The sequence below is a fragment of the Nyctereutes procyonoides genome, unplaced genomic scaffold (assembly GCF_905146905.1).
Source record: "Nyctereutes procyonoides isolate TBG_1078 unplaced genomic scaffold, NYPRO_anot_genome, whole genome shotgun sequence".
NCBI lineage: Eukaryota > Metazoa > Chordata > Mammalia > Carnivora > Canidae > Nyctereutes > Nyctereutes procyonoides.
In genome coordinates, this window is record NW_026575043.1 from 44703975 (window position 1) to 44722215 (window position 18241).

At 49.1% G+C, this 18241-nt stretch overlaps 1 protein-coding gene across 10 annotated transcripts in view; it reads right to left on the reverse strand.

Moving 5' to 3' along the window:
• Positions 1-8126, reverse strand: part of GRK3 (G protein-coupled receptor kinase 3) — a 128966-nt gene extending 120840 nt beyond the window's left edge. For 5 of the 10 annotated variants that reach the window (XR_008664096.1, XR_008664095.1, XR_008664093.1 and 2 more), the window contains exon 1: positions 6243-6431. Coding sequence is in view for 2 of the 10 variants with exons in the window: in XM_055322646.1 (XP_055178621.1) it covers positions 6243-6415 (173 nt within the window). In the remaining 8 variants the exon portion in view is untranslated. Of the gene's footprint in view, positions 1-6242; positions 6432-6567; positions 6763-7344; positions 7719-7762 lie in introns of those variants that run through there. The other 5 variants (XM_055322652.1, XM_055322647.1, XM_055322651.1 and 2 more) reach the window with 4 other exon arrangements.
• Positions 8127-18241: the final 10115 nt, after the last annotated feature.

The window sequence follows — 18241 nt, forward strand, 5'->3', positions numbered from 1 at the left end:
CAGCCTGGTCAGCACGCAGGTTTCTAAACATACAAATGATTTCACGACAACAGAGTGAAAGTCGCCCAGTCCATGGTCTCCATTCCCCCACTGCCAACGTCCAGAAAAGGACAAGAACAGACGAGACCACCCCACACACACAACCCATTTTCATCAAAATTTTCATCATTCTTCAAACACTCAGTTTATAAACAAAGGAGGACTGTTTGAACGAGAAAGTGTTTTTTTTAATTACAAAGAAAGCCAAAAATATTGTTTCACCCCTTGACCCTTTTCCCCAAAATGGAAATATCTGCGCAGCGGGGAGGGGCGGGAGGGAGAGGTGGAGGGAGACAGGGTCTGCTCTTTTCTCCATTAGTAACTCATGTAGAAGTCCTGTTTGGGGCGGAAAGAGTCAGGGTGGGGGTAACCTGAGGCAGTCCAGTCTACAAATTTCTCAGCAGCAAGGTTGCACTTCTTGTGTGGAACACAACAGGCATTTAACCCTCAAGCTCCTCATGGGAAATAAGGAAAAAACTGCTTATTCACTTAGTCATAATTACAGCTTTCCCGGGTCCCAGAGGAATAGTTGTTCTCCTTCAGTCTCTGAGGATGGTCCTGACTTTTCTTTTTTTTTTTTTTTTAAAGGTATTATTTATTTATGATAGTCACAGAGAGAGAGAGAGGCAGAGACACAGGCAGAGGGAGAAGCAGGCTCCATGCACCGGGAGCCCAACATGGGATTCGATCCCGGGTCTCCAGGATCGCGCCCTGGGCCAAAGGCAGGCGCTAAACCACTGCACCACCCAGGGATCCCGGTCCTGACTTTTCAAAGGCTGCACCAGCAGCTCATAGACACGGCCTGTAAAATATATTCTCCCCAAATGAGAAAGTATCACTGTGTCATCTGTTCCTTGCAAAAGAAGAGGTGATGTGGGGCGGGGCGGGGGGGGGGCGGTGGTTCCTTATTCCTGTTGGCCCAACAGGCACAGCAAAGAAGAAAGAACCCGGATTCTGGGAAACCAGGGTCAGACTATGCCTCAGCTGCTTTCGGCTGTCACCTGGGCAGAGTTCTTAACAGTCCGGGGAAGGCTGATGCTGCTTACCAGGCGACGCTATCGTGCAGAACAAATGCACTCATCATGCAGAGTGCCCAGGAGAGTGTAAGCTCTCAATAAGTGGTAACTGTTCTATTCCTAGTTCATGAAAGTAAAACTTCTCTTTCCCTTATCAGGGCTATGGGGACCCCAGGCATCCTGCTCTCCACTACTCTGCGTTTCCTACTGTGCTTTGCCACCCGCTGTCAGATAAAGACCTACACTTCCCTGCTTCAAGCCTTGACGCCCTATCCAACAGTTCTAGTCTTGTCCAAAACAGATGTTTGGCAAAGCCAAATTCAGCATGCTGAAAAGCACTTTAAGACACTGCCTCTAAGAACACATTGCGTATAAAAACCGGGGCTGCCTGAACCTCAAAGAGATCTACTGGGCTCTCGATCCAAAACATTTCACAATCCTTGACTTTGGGCAGCTAGTTCTACGTCCAACATTGATTGCACTGGAACATCTATTTCTAAGAATTGACAACTACGCACAGCACTTGAATCTTCAAGTCACTGGCACAAATTGACTCTGAACCAAGAATGAAATAATAACCGAAAGGTCAGAACAAATTACATTTTGCATGTGTACCTTAGGTTGCCACCACTTTATACATAGAAATACTCCCTAGTGATGACAAAGACCATTTTTTTCCTGAAGGCTGTTCATTGTTTCCACATTGACTTTTCAGTTCAAAGTTGGGGGATGGGGGACACACAGGCATAGAATCCCCTACAACCAAAACAGAGAGGAATGGCTCACAGCCATCACCCACCACTCACGGATCAGAGTTAGGGAACTTACTGAAGAAACTCCAGTCCCAAAAAAGAAGAAAACTGGGCTACTTTTCAAGATCAATTCCATTTGATAGTTTTACAAATAGGAAGATGCAATATTATCACGTTACTGTATATACTCTGGGCTAGATAGCTCCTCAAAGGGAGTAACTAACAAATTATTATAAAACACTGAGCAAACATAATGAGTTATGATGATAGAATAGTAAAAGCCATCGAAATGCTACTTGCCCATGGCCAAATAGAATATTCAAGAGATTGCATTTTAAAGTAAACGTCTTTCTTGGATCAACTGTGAATTTCCCCTCTAGACTACATGAGCCCCTTGCTAGACAGGGCCGTGGTCCGGTTGGAGAAACGGCTCTACAACCACCTTCAGAAGTAATGTAAAAAAAGGTGTCACAGGTGTCCTTAAGGATACTCTAAATGCTCCAGGAAAGTTACAAAGAATCTGGCAGATGTTATTCTCAGAACTGCCTTTCATATTGTATGTATGAATACTTTGAAAGTACAGGCTTTGCAATCAATGATCTCAAACTGTCAATGTCCCCTAAATGGACATAGGTGCAGGGAAAGGGTCAAGTTCATGTTACTCAACCTCTTTCGACTCAGTGCAACTACAAGTCAACTGAATTTCAGTCTGTTTGGAAAAGGTTAAGCAGACTAATGAGCCTGAAGTAAAAATGTTCTCAGTGATCCATGGCTTTAAGATGCTGGCCCTCTGAAGGCCTGAGCTTATGAATTAGACACTATCAAATAAAAGGACTTCTCTAACATGGAGTATGGCCATTCGCATGCACAACCGAATGCTCATGTTTCTAACCGGGCCTGAATTGTGAACCCCTGGGTCACGGTTCAGTATTCCCAACAGACCCCATTATCAGCTACATTAGCTCAACAAATGTTTCAGTAAACTGAAGCAGCTATGTAATCTGAACAAATAGTCAGCTATTACGGGATTTACACTCATTGGCTCGTTAATTAAATAATGTGTCAACATAACAAAATGGTTGTCTCTCGCTATCTCAGAGGAGCAAAATCTCCCCAGGGCAGAATGTTCCATCTTCTGAGATTCTCCTATAATAGGCAGGGGACAGCAGACCCAATGTTTCACTTAAATTAGCTAGAGATTATATAGTCCTGTTGCTTTTCTGGTTTAAAACTGCATAAGAAGCAAAGCAATTTAAATAAGGAAGTGCACAGAACACTACAGTGATTTCAAATAATCGGGCTGGAAAGAAAAAGTCACTAGTGATGGGCCAATGGCAAGGGTTATGCTCCTGAATGAGACACTAAAAATACAAATCTAAACGTCTTTTTCAAGAACACCAAAGACCAGACCGGTGATCACATGCTTCACTCCAAAATGCGGCTGAAATAGAAACTCTTGTCAGAAAACATTTGACCACTATCCTTTACCAACAGAGGCGAATCATACTACCCTTTCCAGCCACTATGAAAATTAACTTTCTTACCATATTGAGAAATCCCCCAACCACCCACCCCTACCCCAAAATCCAGGAGGCAGGCCAATACCTGCCATCCAGTTAGTGGTAGATAAAAATCTGCAAGATGTTTTACTTAATAATCTCAATGTAACAGAATCCTAACAGAAGAGCACAAGGAGTGGCTGTTACTCTGTAAATGGTCACATTACAACACTAAAGCCAAAGCCACCGAGATAAATGCAAAATAAATTAGAACCCTTGGAGAAGGTTCCAATAGCCTAATTTAAGAGTCTATTTAGGGATCCCTGGGTGGCGCAGCGGTTTGGCGCCTGCCTTGGGCCCAGGGCGCGATCCTGGAGACCCGGGATCGAATCCCACGTCGGGCTCCCGGTGCATGGAGCCTGCTTCTCCCTCTGCCTATGTCTCTGCCTCTCTCTCTCTCACTGTGTGCCTATCATAAATAAATAAAATAAAATAAAATAAAAATTTAAAAAAAAAAAAAAAAAAAAAAAAAAAAAAGAGTCTATTTAAAATAAAATAGCAACAGAATAATTACTAAGAGCTGTTTCCTAAAATTACCCTCCTCTTGATATTTCTCAATTCTAAAATGTCATGAGAAATATGTTCACCATCTTCCAGTTCTGCCTTAAAACAAAGCGTTACCAAAGAATACCACTGAAAAACAGAGGCATTCATACAAGGAAGTGAATACCCTAAACATATAAGTATGTTCTCAAGAGGGACACTAAAAAAGCAGAAGTCACATTAAGTTCAAAACACCAAAAAAAACAAAACAAAACAAAAAACCAGAAGTTCCTAATTTTAATATTATATATTGCTCCCGCAAAACTGCCTATGAGTTAAGATTTGTCTATTTTATATAGAGAGACTCCATATATTTAGGACTCCCTGCTCTTTAGGAAGAGTAGAAAAAGCAAAAGAAAAAGGAATTAAGCACTGTATACCACATTTATAAAAGTGCAGTTTCTTAAAAATGAAATTCAGATTTGGTCTGGGGGTTCTTGTTTTATTTAGCTTCCCTTTTGCCAGAAACTTTAAACAGCACTGATTTTCAATGAGATTCGGGTACATTAGACTCTGGAATAGGAGTGTTAATTTCATATTACTCCAAAAGGTCTGTACTCTTCTCTGACTTTCCCTGCTAGACATTCCTTATCAAAGAGCAAACCCTGCAAACCCAACAAGATGCATGGGCTAACAAAAAAGGGCAAGCAAGCCAAAAATACCTAGCACGTGTTCATTTACACAATTTGGCTTTTCACAACAAATAAACTGAAAGGGACTGATATTTTCTCTTATGGCTCATGACCATGAACGGGCTTGTAAAAATTATCTGGTGATCACTTAGCATTAAAAGAAAGATTTTTCTTCTTATGTCAAGGTAACAATTTAAGCAATCTTGGGTGTATACCCCTTGAAACATGGATGCTTTCAATGGAGAACAGCTTTGATTTAAATTCTAATATTTTTTTTTTAGATTCTAATATTTTACAAAATTGCATGGTTTCAAATTCACCATAAAGAAGATGCCTCTATTTTATCATCAGTTCTACCAAGAGCTATTTAGCACGTTTACTGTGCAACTCATGATGGTGTTACTTAGAAAAGAAGCTGGGGGGGGGGGGTGCGGATCCAGCCCTAATCCTTTGATATACTATTTGAAACTCTATTAATCTGATGAATGATCTTCTCTGGGGTGGTGCTAATGACATGAACCACTGAAGTCTTTAACTAGTTCCATCAATAATAAGTCATTTTCGAGATAAGATTACAACTGGGTATGGCCCTCACCAAACCCTTTGCCAGTTCAATCGGGCCCTTCCTTGGTCATTTAAACAACGAATTCCTGTTTGGAATCAACCTATTCAATGTGCGTGTAAAAGGAAACCCACTTCCACCTTTTAACAAAGTACCACCAGGGGATCTGCAAGTTGAGGAAAGTCGCTGGGGTGATACACTTAGCACGAAAAAAGAAAACTGTGTGGGTCACCAGCCACTCATCATTGTGTGGGGGCACGAAAGAGGGAAGGAAAGGAGGATAGGAAGAGGAATAGACTGGACCCCAAAGGCAGCAAGCACTGAAAACTGCACTTTAAGTACCTGGGACAAAAAGGCAAGGAGTCGGCACTCCCCAGCTAAGGAGCCCCCGGGGAGCTGAGAAGAGGATGCAGTTGGCAACAGGGGCAGCAGAGAAGGAACGACCAGAATGCAGCACAAGGGAGCCACAGGCACGGGGCAGCAGGGACCCATAATGATGGGGCTGGAGGTGTGATGGAGATGGGTCAGCAGGGACAGGGATGGGGCTGAAGGGCAGGAATGGGGCAGGAGGGACCCATAAGGATGGCGCTGGAGGAACAGGGATTGGGCAGGAGGGACAGGGATGGGGCAAGAGGGGCAGGGATGGGACAGGAGGGCGGGCATGCAGGCGCGGGGCAGCAGGGACCCATAAGGATGGGTCTGGAGGGGCAGGGATGGGGCTGGAGGGCAGGCAGGCACGGAGCAGCAGGGACCCATAAGGATGGGGCTGAGGGACAGGGATGGGGCTGGAGGGACAGGAATGGGGCAGGAGGGGCAGGGATGGGGCTGGAGGGGCAGGGGAGGGGCAGGGATGGGGCAGGGATGGGGCAGGGATGGGGCAGGAGGGGCAGGGATGGGGCTGGAGGGGCAGGGATGGGGCTGGAGGGCAGGCAGGCACGGAGCAGCAGGGACCCATAAGGATGGGGCTGAGGGACAGGGATGGGGCTGGAGGGACAGGGATGGGGCTGGAGGGACAGGGATGGGGCAGGAGGGACAGGGATGGGGCAGGAGGGGCAGGGATGGGGCAGGAGGGCAGGCAGGCGCGGGGCAGGAGCGAGCCTCGGCAGAGCGGCGCTGACGGCCCCGAGGATGGCGCTCACCCCACACAGGGAAGGCACAGGAGGCAGAGGGCGACGGGGACGGAGCTGGTCCAGCCAACTCGCAGCCACATCCCGGCAGCCCGAGGCTCGGGCGCTCCCGCGCTCCGCGTGCGGCCCCGGGCACTCTGGGGCGCTCTCAGCCGGAGTGCCCCCAACAGCCCTCCGAGACCCATTTCAGAGACGGGGACGGCGAGGCCGGGGCGGGGGGCCGCGGCCGAGGCCGAGCGCCCGACCCTCCCGGACGCAGGGGGTCGCTGGCGGCCGCGGGGGGCGGCTGCGCGGGGGGCGGCTGCGCGGGGGGCGGCGCGGGCCCGGCGGCCGGTACCTGGGCTCGGGCAGCACGATCTTCTTACTGGCGCGGGCGGCCGGGGTCGCCTTGCTCTTCTCCATCGCCATCAGGTAGCTGACATCGGCCAGCACGGCCTCCAGGTCCGCCATGTTGGCGAGCGGCGGCGGCGGCGGCGGCGGCGGCGGCTCCTCGGGACCCGGACGGGACGCGCTCCCGCCGCCGCCGCCCGCCGCGCCCCGACGTGGGGGGGCCGCCCCGGGGCAGCCCCCCCCCGCGCGCTCCCGCGCCCCCGCGCGCGCCCCCGCGCCCCGCTCGGCGCCCCGCGCGCGCCGCAGCCTCTCGCCCGCCGGGGTCGCCGCGCGCCGCCCCGCCCCCCGCGCGCCCCCGCCCCGCGCACGCGCACGCGCGCCCCCGCCCCGCCCCCGCCCCCGCCCCAGCCCCTCCCTCCGGGGGTCGGCGGGGAGCGCGCCCGGAGGTCCGAGCCCCTGTGCGCGCGGGCGGAGCTGCCCCGCCCGCCCACCCCCGGTCTCCTGACCGCGTGCCCGCGGGCACGGTCCCGCCCCCGCCGCGGGGCGGCCACGGGGGACTTCCTCGGGTCCTCCGGCCCCTCCTGCCCCGCCCGCCCCTCCCCTCCTCCCCTGCACTTCCCGCCCCGAGCTCCCGCCGCGCTCCCCCCGCCCCCAGCCCCGCCCCCGGCCCCCGGCCCCCGGCGCCCACCCGCCAGGGGCCCCGCGGAGCCCTCCCTAACCCGGCGGGGCCCGTCCGCATTCCCGCCGGCGGCCCGGGGCGGCTCCGGGACAGCGCTCGGCCCACCTGTGCCCGCGGGGGACGCCGAGGCGGGCCTCGCAGCCTCGCTCCTGGCCCGCAGCCCCGCGGGAGACTCGGCCCGGAGGGACCTAAGCGCTGGCCCAGGTTGCTCGTCCCACCTAAGCCGGGCAGAGCTGGAGGGGCAGGGGCAGGACCCCCGAGGGAGGAGCCGCTGGCCGGCGCTCAGGTGACAGGTGGGGGCTGGAGGTTAAAGTGCTCGCTGAGGACTAGAACGGCGGCTCCTGCGGTCTGACCCTCGTCCTCGGTCCCGGAGACGACTGGGGAGCGCCCGCTGCGCGCACAGGCCCTCGGCGAGGGTGATTCGGGGAAGTGGAAAAGCGAGAGCCCCAGCGCCGAGGCAGGAGGGAATTTCCAGCTTCCTGAGCCTCAGTCTCGGCCCCGGTGTCTGGTCGCCACTACCCACCCCAGCCCGAGGTTCTCATTTGCTTCTCATTTTTCCACAGCGGTGCACATGGGTCCAGTTCAGAACCCATGTGGCGCTCGCTCGGGCTGCAGTGGTTGTTAAAGGACGCTCGGGAAGTCCTCAGATGACCTGCACTGGGAATTAATTACTCTTTTTTTAATCCCCCTTAAGGGGTGCCTGGCTGACTCAGTGGGTGAAGTGGCTGCCTTTGGCTCGGGTCATGATCTCAGGGTCCTGGGATCCAGCCCCCGTCAGACTTCCTGCTCAGCAGGGAACCCGCTTCTCCCTCTCCCGTTCCCCCTGCTTGTGCTCTCTCCTTCGGTCTGTCAGATAAATAAAGTCCTTTTAAAAATTAAAAAAAAAAAAATCCCGCCCAATTCATGCCCATTGGTTGCATTGCACGGGGAGCAGAGACTCAGCACTAAGATTTGAGTCAATGTCCTGTCAGTAGCTTACAGAGTTAACGGTTCACCAGAAATGGTCCGGGTCACATTTTAGGCAGTAAATGTAATGTCACAGCAGAAGCAGCCTCATTTGGTCATCATGAGGACTGCTGCCCTCTTTTGTTCTCTCCCTCCGTCTTACCACATCACCGCCCACCCCCCATCATCTGTTTCCCAGTTACGCCTGCCATCCTAATTGGCCAGTTTTACCAGATATTTCTCAAGATTCAAGGCATGATATTGGTAAAGTTCTCCAGAAAAGGATAAGACGGACGTAAGGAGTGGGAACATGAGTCAAAGGAGCTTGGTCAGGCAGCAGAAAGCCAGCACAAGCAAGATACTAATGAGACAAAGATTTGCATGAACCAAATATCAAACTTACATCTTCTACCCACTATTTTTTTTTTTTAGCCTAAAAATGGGAACACAGAATGTCATGTCAAAGGTCACCCCAGGAGGAGGGGGCAAGTTCCCAAAAAAGTAGAACACATTTTTCTGACTTAAGTAATACAATTTCTTTCAATATATCTTTGGATCACTCAGGCTTTCACATGATTGGGTCCTGAAATAAATACATACTTTTTGCCTCCTTTTTCATGGTCCCTCCAAGTACTGAGATTTTTAACCTTGCCTCTGACTTCAGTTAAGAATTTTGGTGGTGGTTTGCTTGTTTTGTTTTGGAAGGAGGAGGTTGGTGTGTGTGTGTGTGTGTGTGTGTGTGTGTGTGTGTGTGTGTGTATTTTCAGCATGGTGTGGTAAACTTGGAACAAGAAACACACCAGAATTCAAATCCCTGCTGGGCTCTGACTTGCTGGGTGATTCCAGGGGCAACATTTTACCTCTTGCTTTATTGTTCTCATTAGTACAGTGGACATGAAGCTACAGACCCCAGGGTTATAAAGAAGACCAAGATGAAAGAAAAAAAAAAAAGAAGAAGAAGACCAAGATGATGATACACATAAAAATGCCTAGCCTGCCATCCAGTAAGTCCCCAATAAAGGTCACTGCACTAACTCTATTTACTTTGCTTCATTTTACCCTGGCATGCGAGAGAAGATACTGAAACTAGTTATTCACAGTCACTACACTTGAAGCAGGAAGACCCTTTACCAAAAATAACATCCCCCTGGGCTTTTCTAGGAACCAAAATTAGCATAAATGATTAGCCTTTATAAACATGAGCAATTACTCTTCCAGGAGAAAGAACAGGGAGTCCAAAGTCAGGTCCCCTAACTGAGGCCCCTTTACCATTGAAGTCAGCTGACTGGAGCACCCAGGGGTATTTTTCCTTGGTATTAATAGTGTGCGAACCTTGGTTCCCTAGCTCTCTCCTTGGCTCTCTCCACCCCCGCCTCTCTTTCTTTCCCTTGACTCTCTTAATGCTGAACAGCTTTTTGTGTTCACTGCAAACAAAAGGCGCTAATGACAGTGATGAAGTTGTCATAACTGACCTGCTGGATCCTGTTGCTAAACACCATGGCCAGCCTGTAATCATTACTACGAACTGAGAAAACAAATAGCAATCCATTTGTACTACGCCAATCATGTTCCTTTGCAAATAATGACAGTCCTCTCCCTCCTCCTCCCCAAGATGATTTAAATGGCTTTGGGCTCCCGCTGCCTGTGATAATAGATAAAACTCCCCAAAGTTCCTGCAAGGTTCATAATGTTCTCATTTCTCTTTTCTATGACTTCCCAGGATTCAGAAATGTGTAGTGGAGATGGATGCATTAAAGTTTATACTCTATAGGGTTAATTTTGATAACCATTTCAAAGGGGGGAAGCTAACTAGAGAACTAACTGGCCTTTTTTTGTTTTAGAGTCTGGGCTTTGCTGGGACTATCTACAGTGAGATTCCGCCAGACAATAAGGAGGGTTGTTCTGGGAAATTAATCAAGCACACATGAAAAAAGTCAACTCTAAGACTCACACGAGATGATTTTGGGAGCCAGAAGAACGTGCCTGACCTTAAATTCATTAATATCATAATATATAATTCAATCACTGCTAAGAGAGACATGACTGTTTTATAAGCAATACTGTAAGTGTGGTTGCTACCCAAAAAGCACCACCCATGATTGACATTTGACTGGGTTTATTTCCAAACTTCACACTCTGCAAAGTCTGCAGAAATTTCTAGCCACACAAGAGCCACCATCCCATTTCACTTATAACCTTGACCACAATCCTATCACAATCCTGCTACTTGTCACACACATCACATCTCCTTTTCCTGCTGTTTTATCAGCAAAGCTTTATAAACTTTAATGGTGGCTCTATACAGAGCAACCCAATACTTTAAAGGATCTGTCAGAAAATATGACATCAAGCTTTGGTTTGCTTGGCACTGAAATGATGTTTAATATAGAAATGCCTTCCTTGGGCAGCCCGGGTGGCTCAGTGGTTTAGTGCCACCTTCAGCCCAGGATGTGACCTTGAAGACCTGGGATAGAGTCCCATGTCAGGCTTCCTGCATGGAGCCTGCTTTTCTGTGTGTGTGTGTGTGTGTGTGTGTGTGTGTGTGTGTGTGTGTGTGTCTTGGATAAATAAATTAAATATTTAAAAAAAGAAATGCCTCCCTTTAAATATGTAGGTGGAAACTCATTTCTCTACCAGGGCTCTAGGTCAGGGAGTCCCTCTCTAGAGAAAGGCCATAGGGTGTTGTGGTTCAGCATTTGGGCTTGGGAGCCAGATAACTTGTGTTAGTACCCCAACCCCAGATAACTTGTGTTAGAACTTCTGAGCTGTGTGGCCTTAGACAAGTTGCTTAATCTCTCTGTACCTCAGCACTCTCTCAGTGGTATTAATGGCATTGCTAAGGGATCCCTAGGTGGCTCAGCGGTTTGGCACCTGCCCAGAGCGTGATCCTGGGATCGAGTCCCGCATCGGGCTCCCTGCGTGGAGTCTGCTTCTCCCTCTGCCTGTGTCTCTGCTTCTCTCTCTCTCTCTCTCTCTCTCTCTCTCTCTGTCTCTAATAAATAAATAAAATCTTTTAAAAAATAGCATTGCTAGGAGAACAATGTGACACATGAAAGGCACTTAGAACAGGGTCTGACACATAGAAAACACTTGAAGAATTTTATCACTGACATCATCCTCATCGTCATTGGAGTATCTCTGTGCTATGCAAGGTACGATGGGAAAAGACCAGTTCTGGGAAGGAAAAAGCTGTGCTGGATGTGACCCCTGGCTCTGGTGTTGGCTGGATAACTGGAAGCAAGCCTCTTATACTGTTTAAATATCACTTTTCACAGCTGACTAGTATTGGGATTGAATGAGCTGGTCCCCGAGGTCCCATCAAATTCTAAAGTTCTGTGGATTTATTTAATCCTCCAGCAAATCCCTTTGCAAGGTGAAGAATACTGGCGCCTCTCAATAACATAATATCTCAAGAGTTTCAGTTTTACTGTATCAGACAATACCCAGCGCGTTAATCCTTACTGTCGTCACAACCCACAGGTGAGGCGAGCAGTCCATCAGCAGTTTTCTAGAAGAAAGCAGGACTGTATTTGTTCCTCCAGCATCTGCACTTGGCACACTTGACCTTGCTCAATAAATATGCGTTGAATGAATGAATGAATGAATGACATAAGAGATTATAGATTGTTCGCCTCAAAGAGCTATCCACCAGAGATCATCTAAAGGCAGAGAAAAATGCTATTTAAAACCTCAAGTGTTGGGCAGCCCAGGTGGCTCAGCGGTTTAACACCGCCTTCAGCCCAGGGTGTGAACCCGGAGACCTGGTATCGAGTCCCACGTCGGGTTCCATGCATGGAGCCTGCTTCTCCCTCTCCCTCTGCCTGTGTCTGCATCTGTTTCTCTCTGTGTCTCTCATGAATAAATAAATAAAATCTTTAAAAAAAATAAAACCTCAAGTATCTACTAACGAAGGAGCATCCTGGTAAAGAATGAGCCCTAACCTCCCTGGGTCCCTGTTGGCCTTGCTGCTGTTAATGGCTTAGAAGGGTTCTCTGGCCTCTAAGAGCCCGGATGAGCTGTGGCTATACAAAAGCGGGTCTGGAGGCTTTAGGTCTGGGTAGGGATAGAGGTAAATCCCTTTGCCTAATAGGAAGATTTGGAGGAGGGAGTAAGGCAGAGAAAGCAATGAGATGGCCCAGGGCCAGGCTCTCCAAGGGATGGGTAGTCATCCCCAAAAGTCAACCCCAGGGGATGAGGGGTTGTCCAGGGAACATTCAGGAATAGGAAATCTGTTCTCTCATCTGTGTTAAGTGTGCTGTTCTCTTCAGTAATGCCATGCCTTTCTGGGGACCCTGACAACCTCATGGCTTGTATTTGCGGGTGCTTTGATGGTAGCTTGCAGTGGGAGCCAGTGCCCACATGAGTGAGAAAGGATCAGCCATGAGACCAAGAGAATAAGAGCTCAGCAGAGACAGGAATGCAGGATCAGCAGTGATGTCTGGAAAGTGGCCTCCTTGGAATCTTTAGCCACCCAAGGCAGGTGTTTGTGTCTCCCTCTTGAGCAGTGAGAAGATGATCTCTAGATATGTAAGTCACAAAACACCAGAACTTTGCTGCATCACCAAGTTCCCTCTGGCCCTTAACCTGGTGGCCTTCCCTCCATAGTTCTCCCTGAAAGTGCACGTGCCACCCAGCTGGGGAAAAAAGACCAATCCCAGAAAGGCCACCATAGACCTAAGAAAAATCCTATTGACCTCCTGTGTCACACCTTACAAACACAAATGATCTGTGGCATGCCAGGCTGGCCAGTGGCTGCCAGAGACCCAGACCCCACCTCTCAGCTTGCATGTCATTTCCATCCCAGCCAGTTCTCTGTCTTCTCTCCCTACTGGAGGAAATAACTCCCCAGCTGGTCTCATTGTGCCAGAGCTCAGGGGTGTAGACTCAGCCACAAAGTCATGGTACTTGGGCCAGTCCCTGCATAACCCCGATCCAAGGGGACCCCCAGGAGCCACTAGAATAGTGGTCACATGCTCCTAAAGAGTGCTCCAGATGCGCACTCCTGGACACATAAGTACTGAAACTGCTCTTGCACAGGCTCAGGTTCAGAAATCCGGGGCAGGGTCGGAGAGTCTGCATTTCTCACAAGCCCCACCCCCACCCTGGGCCTTCAGGAGGCCTTTGAACTTTGGAATCGGAGGCCCCGCCCCAAACCTACTGAAAGGGGGTTTCTGCATTGTGTTAACATGACAGACCAGGGATTCCCGTGGTTCAAGTGCGAGAGGTTACCCTGGAACCTTTAGTCTAGGCAGATACCACATGGGAGAAACCCAGTTTAGGGAAGGGTGAGCATCAGCTGAGCCCAAGTGGGCAGCCCCCAGTGAGAGGAGGAGGAAGGAGAGAGATGTCAGGTCAGCAGGATGAGATTACGCAGAGCCTGGGAGACGCAGAGGGAAATCAAAGCTCTCTTAGGGGCAGTGAGAAGCCAGTGGAAGGTTTCAAAGAAGTTAACCACATCAGACAGGCTTTGTATAAGGCTCTTCTGGCTGAAGATACCATGCAGGTGAATAAGAGGGACCCTAGCACCATGTAGGGTAGCATCTGGGAGATCTGCATGAGCGTACATGCAACCTGGGAAAGCCCTCCTTCCCTTCTCCTTGGAACCTTCAGGACAAATGTCTTATCCCTCATCCTTCGGAAGGTGCCCAGAGCTTTCCAATTGTTCGTCTTGCTTCCAACCCATCCTTCCTTCCATCCCTCTGACACTTCCCTGACCCTGTTCAAGAACCTTCAATAACTCCCCATTGTTTACCAAATTATCTTCAAACTCCTCTGCCCACGCTTTATGCTCTACCTTCTATTCCCCCCGCCATTCGTGACACACTAGTTTATGCTTCCATTCATTCAACAAATATTTTACTGAGCACCATCAATGTGGCATCACTAAAAAGAAATCACTCATCCGCCATGACACAGAATCAATCTCAGGAGGCAGATAGCCACTCTGAAATGCTCTTCCAAAGAAGGTACTTTGGCTGTATAAAATAATAACCGTAGATAACCCTTATTAAGTGCTTACTGTGTGCCAACTATCACCGTGAACGCTTTGTGTGACCGTCTCATTAATTCTTCCCCAAACACCCATGATGGAGATGGTTGGCCTCATCCCAAACAGGAGAAAAATGTCAAGTTGCTGGCAAAGCAAGTACAAGAATTAGATTAATAGGAGTTGAACCCAGGCAGTCTGAGGCCAGAGCTGGCTCCCCAGATTCCCGTCTTCTAATTAACGTCCCTGATGTCTAAGTGATGGGGCTGCTGGGTCCAACAAGGTAACAGGACATATTCAAATGTGCACTAAGCTCTTAAATCCCAAGAAAAATACTGTTTCCAACTGGGTTCCTGCTACTCCAAGTCCACTCACCAAGTCTGGGTCACACTGGCCAAACCAATTCTAACTTCAGGGGCTTTTGCCTCCTGTCTCCTTTGCCTGGAAAGCTCTCCTTCACTTACCTTAGTGTGAATTTGTTGGTAGATCTACCTTCCCAGAAATGTCTGAATTTTAAACTGTACCCCTGATTATAAAAGGCTTTTCCTTGCCTTTGCATTGCATTCAGCAGGATTATCCGTGTGCGTGCGTGCAATTGCGTGTATGTGTGATGCATTAGGGGCAACAGGTGTTTCCACCCCAAGAACCACTCGGCTGATCTCACTGGCCTCGAGACATTTCGGGGTTGTAGGGCATAGCTGAGAGCAAGGAGGATTGATGTAAATTGATGTAAATCTCAGTTTGAATCATACTTCTGTCATTACCCGTATGATCTTAAGCAACTTCCCCTCTGTGAATCTCAGTTTCTCCTCTGTCATCGAAGGCAATTAACTATGGCAGGAATTACTGTGAGGATTCAATGAAACGAGAAGGCATGCAGTTAGGGCTCGACAGGACCCGTTGAGTGAAGTCCACGGTGGTGGAGTCAAGCCTGATTACCTCTGTGCCTAGACTCGGCGACACCCACATGCACTCCCAGGGCCCCCGCTGCACACAACTGTTTATGGGAAGAGCCAAGCATGGAATTTGGCAGACCGCAAAAAGGCCTGGAACTCTGGCCACTCACAAGTCTAGAACGCTCTCCTTCAGAGGATCACATTCTCCAGGCCAGTGCTGGAGCATTTAAAACTTAATTGGGGATTGGAACTTCTCCAGCCCCGAAGCTCTCCTTCTTGCCACCGTGACCAGCCAATGTCACTCCCTGCCATGCCAGCCTTCCGGCCTTCATGAAGTCTATCGGTGTCACCAAACCTGACTCCTCTAAGAGCAAACATCTGTCCCCTGGAGGGAGTCCTAATCCAGCCGCCATGAACCCAAAAGCTAAAGTGATCATTACTGAAAGATGATTCTCTCCAAGGAGCCAAGTCAGGTCTCAGATTTTAAAAATCACGTTGAATGATTTTAAAAATCATTCATTTATTCGTAGGTTTCCTTCATTACATTAGTCGTTCACTTAGCAAGTATTTCTTGGGGTCTACTGTGGGCAAGGCACTGCGATGACACTGGGAGCCAGGGGAACACCTCCTACCTTCATAGAACAGCATTCACGCAGGGTTACTTCATTGGCAGTTAACTGACCACTTAACTAAGATCCTGCGATGTGCTGGAAAGATATAGATGTCTGACAGTGCTTATAACAGAGGACCTCACAAGAAAGTGTGGATCCAGGAGGGCCTCTCAGAGGAGGTGCCATTTAAGCTGAGAACTGAATGTGAGGGCAAAGAGGAAGGGAAAAGGCTTCCAAGTGGGAGGTGCAGCTTGGGCAAAACCCCTGAGGGCCTCTCGGAGGAGGTGACATTTAATCTGAGAACTGAATGTGAGGGGAAAGAGGAAGGGAAAAGGCTTCCAAGTGGGAGGTGCAGCTTGGGCAAAACCCCTGAGTGGAAGGAGCATGCATGGAGGGAGCATGGGGACGAGGTGTGAGGCAAAGCCTGACACAGGGCAGAAGTCAGAGTCTGCAGGGCCGTGGAGCCCACACCAAAGAGCTGGGTCTGTGTCCTGACAGCAGTGGGGAGCCAGGGACGGCAGTGAGCAGGGATGTGATAGGATCCAGTTGGCCTTGTTAAAGAGAGCCCTGGCAGCTCTTGGGATAATGACCTTCCCCTCCCTTTCACACAGTCCAGAAAAAGGCATGGGTGGGGGTGTGGGAGGGGATGGGGAGAGTGAATTTTTCTGGAGGACTTTCCTTATAAACTGCTTTAAATAGGAATGAGAGGAAGCAAACAAATGATAGCTCTATCCAACCAGGCCTTAATTCCTCTAAACAAACAAGAATGATGAACAACATCAGGGCAAAATGTTTCCACCCTTGAGGCCCTGAAAAGAAATGCCTGTTTCACCGCCTGCGTCTTCCTCCTCCTCCTCCCCCTCCTCCTCCTCCTCCCCCTCTTCTACCTCCAGGGACCAGTGGGCACCATGCAAATAGACACCACATGCAAATACTAACTTTGTGGGGCTAATTAGCTGGGGGGGGGGTGAGATTCAGGGTCATGGGCAGAATCTGGGTGCTGGGGCTTACTTGACAGCATCTGACCTCTCCCTTGTGCTTACCCATACCTTGTTGCTCCATCAGTCCAGCACCCATCTGTGTGGACACCCAGGGCATATTAGGAAACTCCCACAGCTGAACCCTTGCTCAAGAAATGTTGCTACAACTAAGAGCCCCCTTGGGAGTCTTTATGATTACCCTGATTACACTTAGAACCCAACAAATGTGCAAGAGAGAAAGTGATTTCCCAAGGCTGTGAGATCCCAGTCCAGACATCAGGGGATGTTTGGCTCCAGAAGCCTTCAACTGCTGGTCACGAGGTGCAGGACCTCAGCATCTCCGCAGGAAGATGTCCCCCACCGAGAAATGGTGTAGTCATTTATTATCAACACTTGAACTGGGCAAGATCTGTTGGCTGATCAGATCGGATATTTGGATCACATTCTGCATCTCCATGCAGAGACGAGGCTTTTGCATTAGTTATTGCTGAGTAGTCGTGTGACCACAAACTTCCCAACTGAAAGCAACACATACTTGGCCAAAGTATGTGTTCTTGTGGGTCAGGAGTCTGGGTAAGGATGAGCGGGGTCTGTTGCTTAGGGTCTCAGAGGGCTGCAAGCAAAGGTTCACCGGAGCTGCAGTCTTTATCAGAGTCCTGGCTGGAAAGGGATCTGCTTCCAAGTTTAGTAAGTGCTGCCAACATGTGGTTCCTGGTGGCCTGTCGGATTTGGGGATTTAGGGCCTTGGCTTCTTGCAGACTGTTGGCTGGAGATTGCTGTTAGCTCCCAGAAGCTACGCCTAGCTCTTTATGACTTGGACCTCCCCAGCGTGGCTACTTACTTCATCGACACATCTCAAGATGGGGATTATAATCTTATACATTCATTTCCCTTGCATGATGTACTAGTTAAAAGCCAGCCACAGATCCTGCCCCCACTCCAGGTTAGGGTACTGCTCAGAGAATATGAATATGAAGAGGTAGGGTCAGGCAACCTAGAATCTGCCCATTGCAGCCTTGGAAATCTTTCCTCCACTCAAGAGCATGAAATCCTTTGTCACTGGTTTAAGTAATTTGCTATGTGTTACAGGGAAAAAAAATTGCATGTTTGGCTGAAGTTTATATTTTGGGTAATGGAAAAGAAGTAGTTCTAGCAAAATAGGCCATAAGGGAGTCAAGAATTGAGTCAGGGTCCACACCCAGAATCAGAAGTGATGCCTAATGGGATAGCACCATTATACATGGAGACAAGGTCCACAGGACTGTGCCCCTAAACACTGACTTGGTAGGTGACAGAGTGAGAACTGGCCATGGTTCAGTACAGAGACCAGGAGCCAGGGTGTGACTAGCACAGCTTTAGTCTCAACTTCACTACACTCGGGTTGGGGGACCTTAGGCCAAAGCCCTGACCTCCCAAGGCTTCTGACTCTTTATTCAGAAACTGGTAACAATAACAAGAACAATCTTCTTGTCATGAAGATTCGAGATAACCCATATAACATATAATGATGCATACAACAGTGTTTTATGTTAGAATGGCTAAAATTAAAAAGTACAAACAAAACCAAATGTTGACAAGGATGCA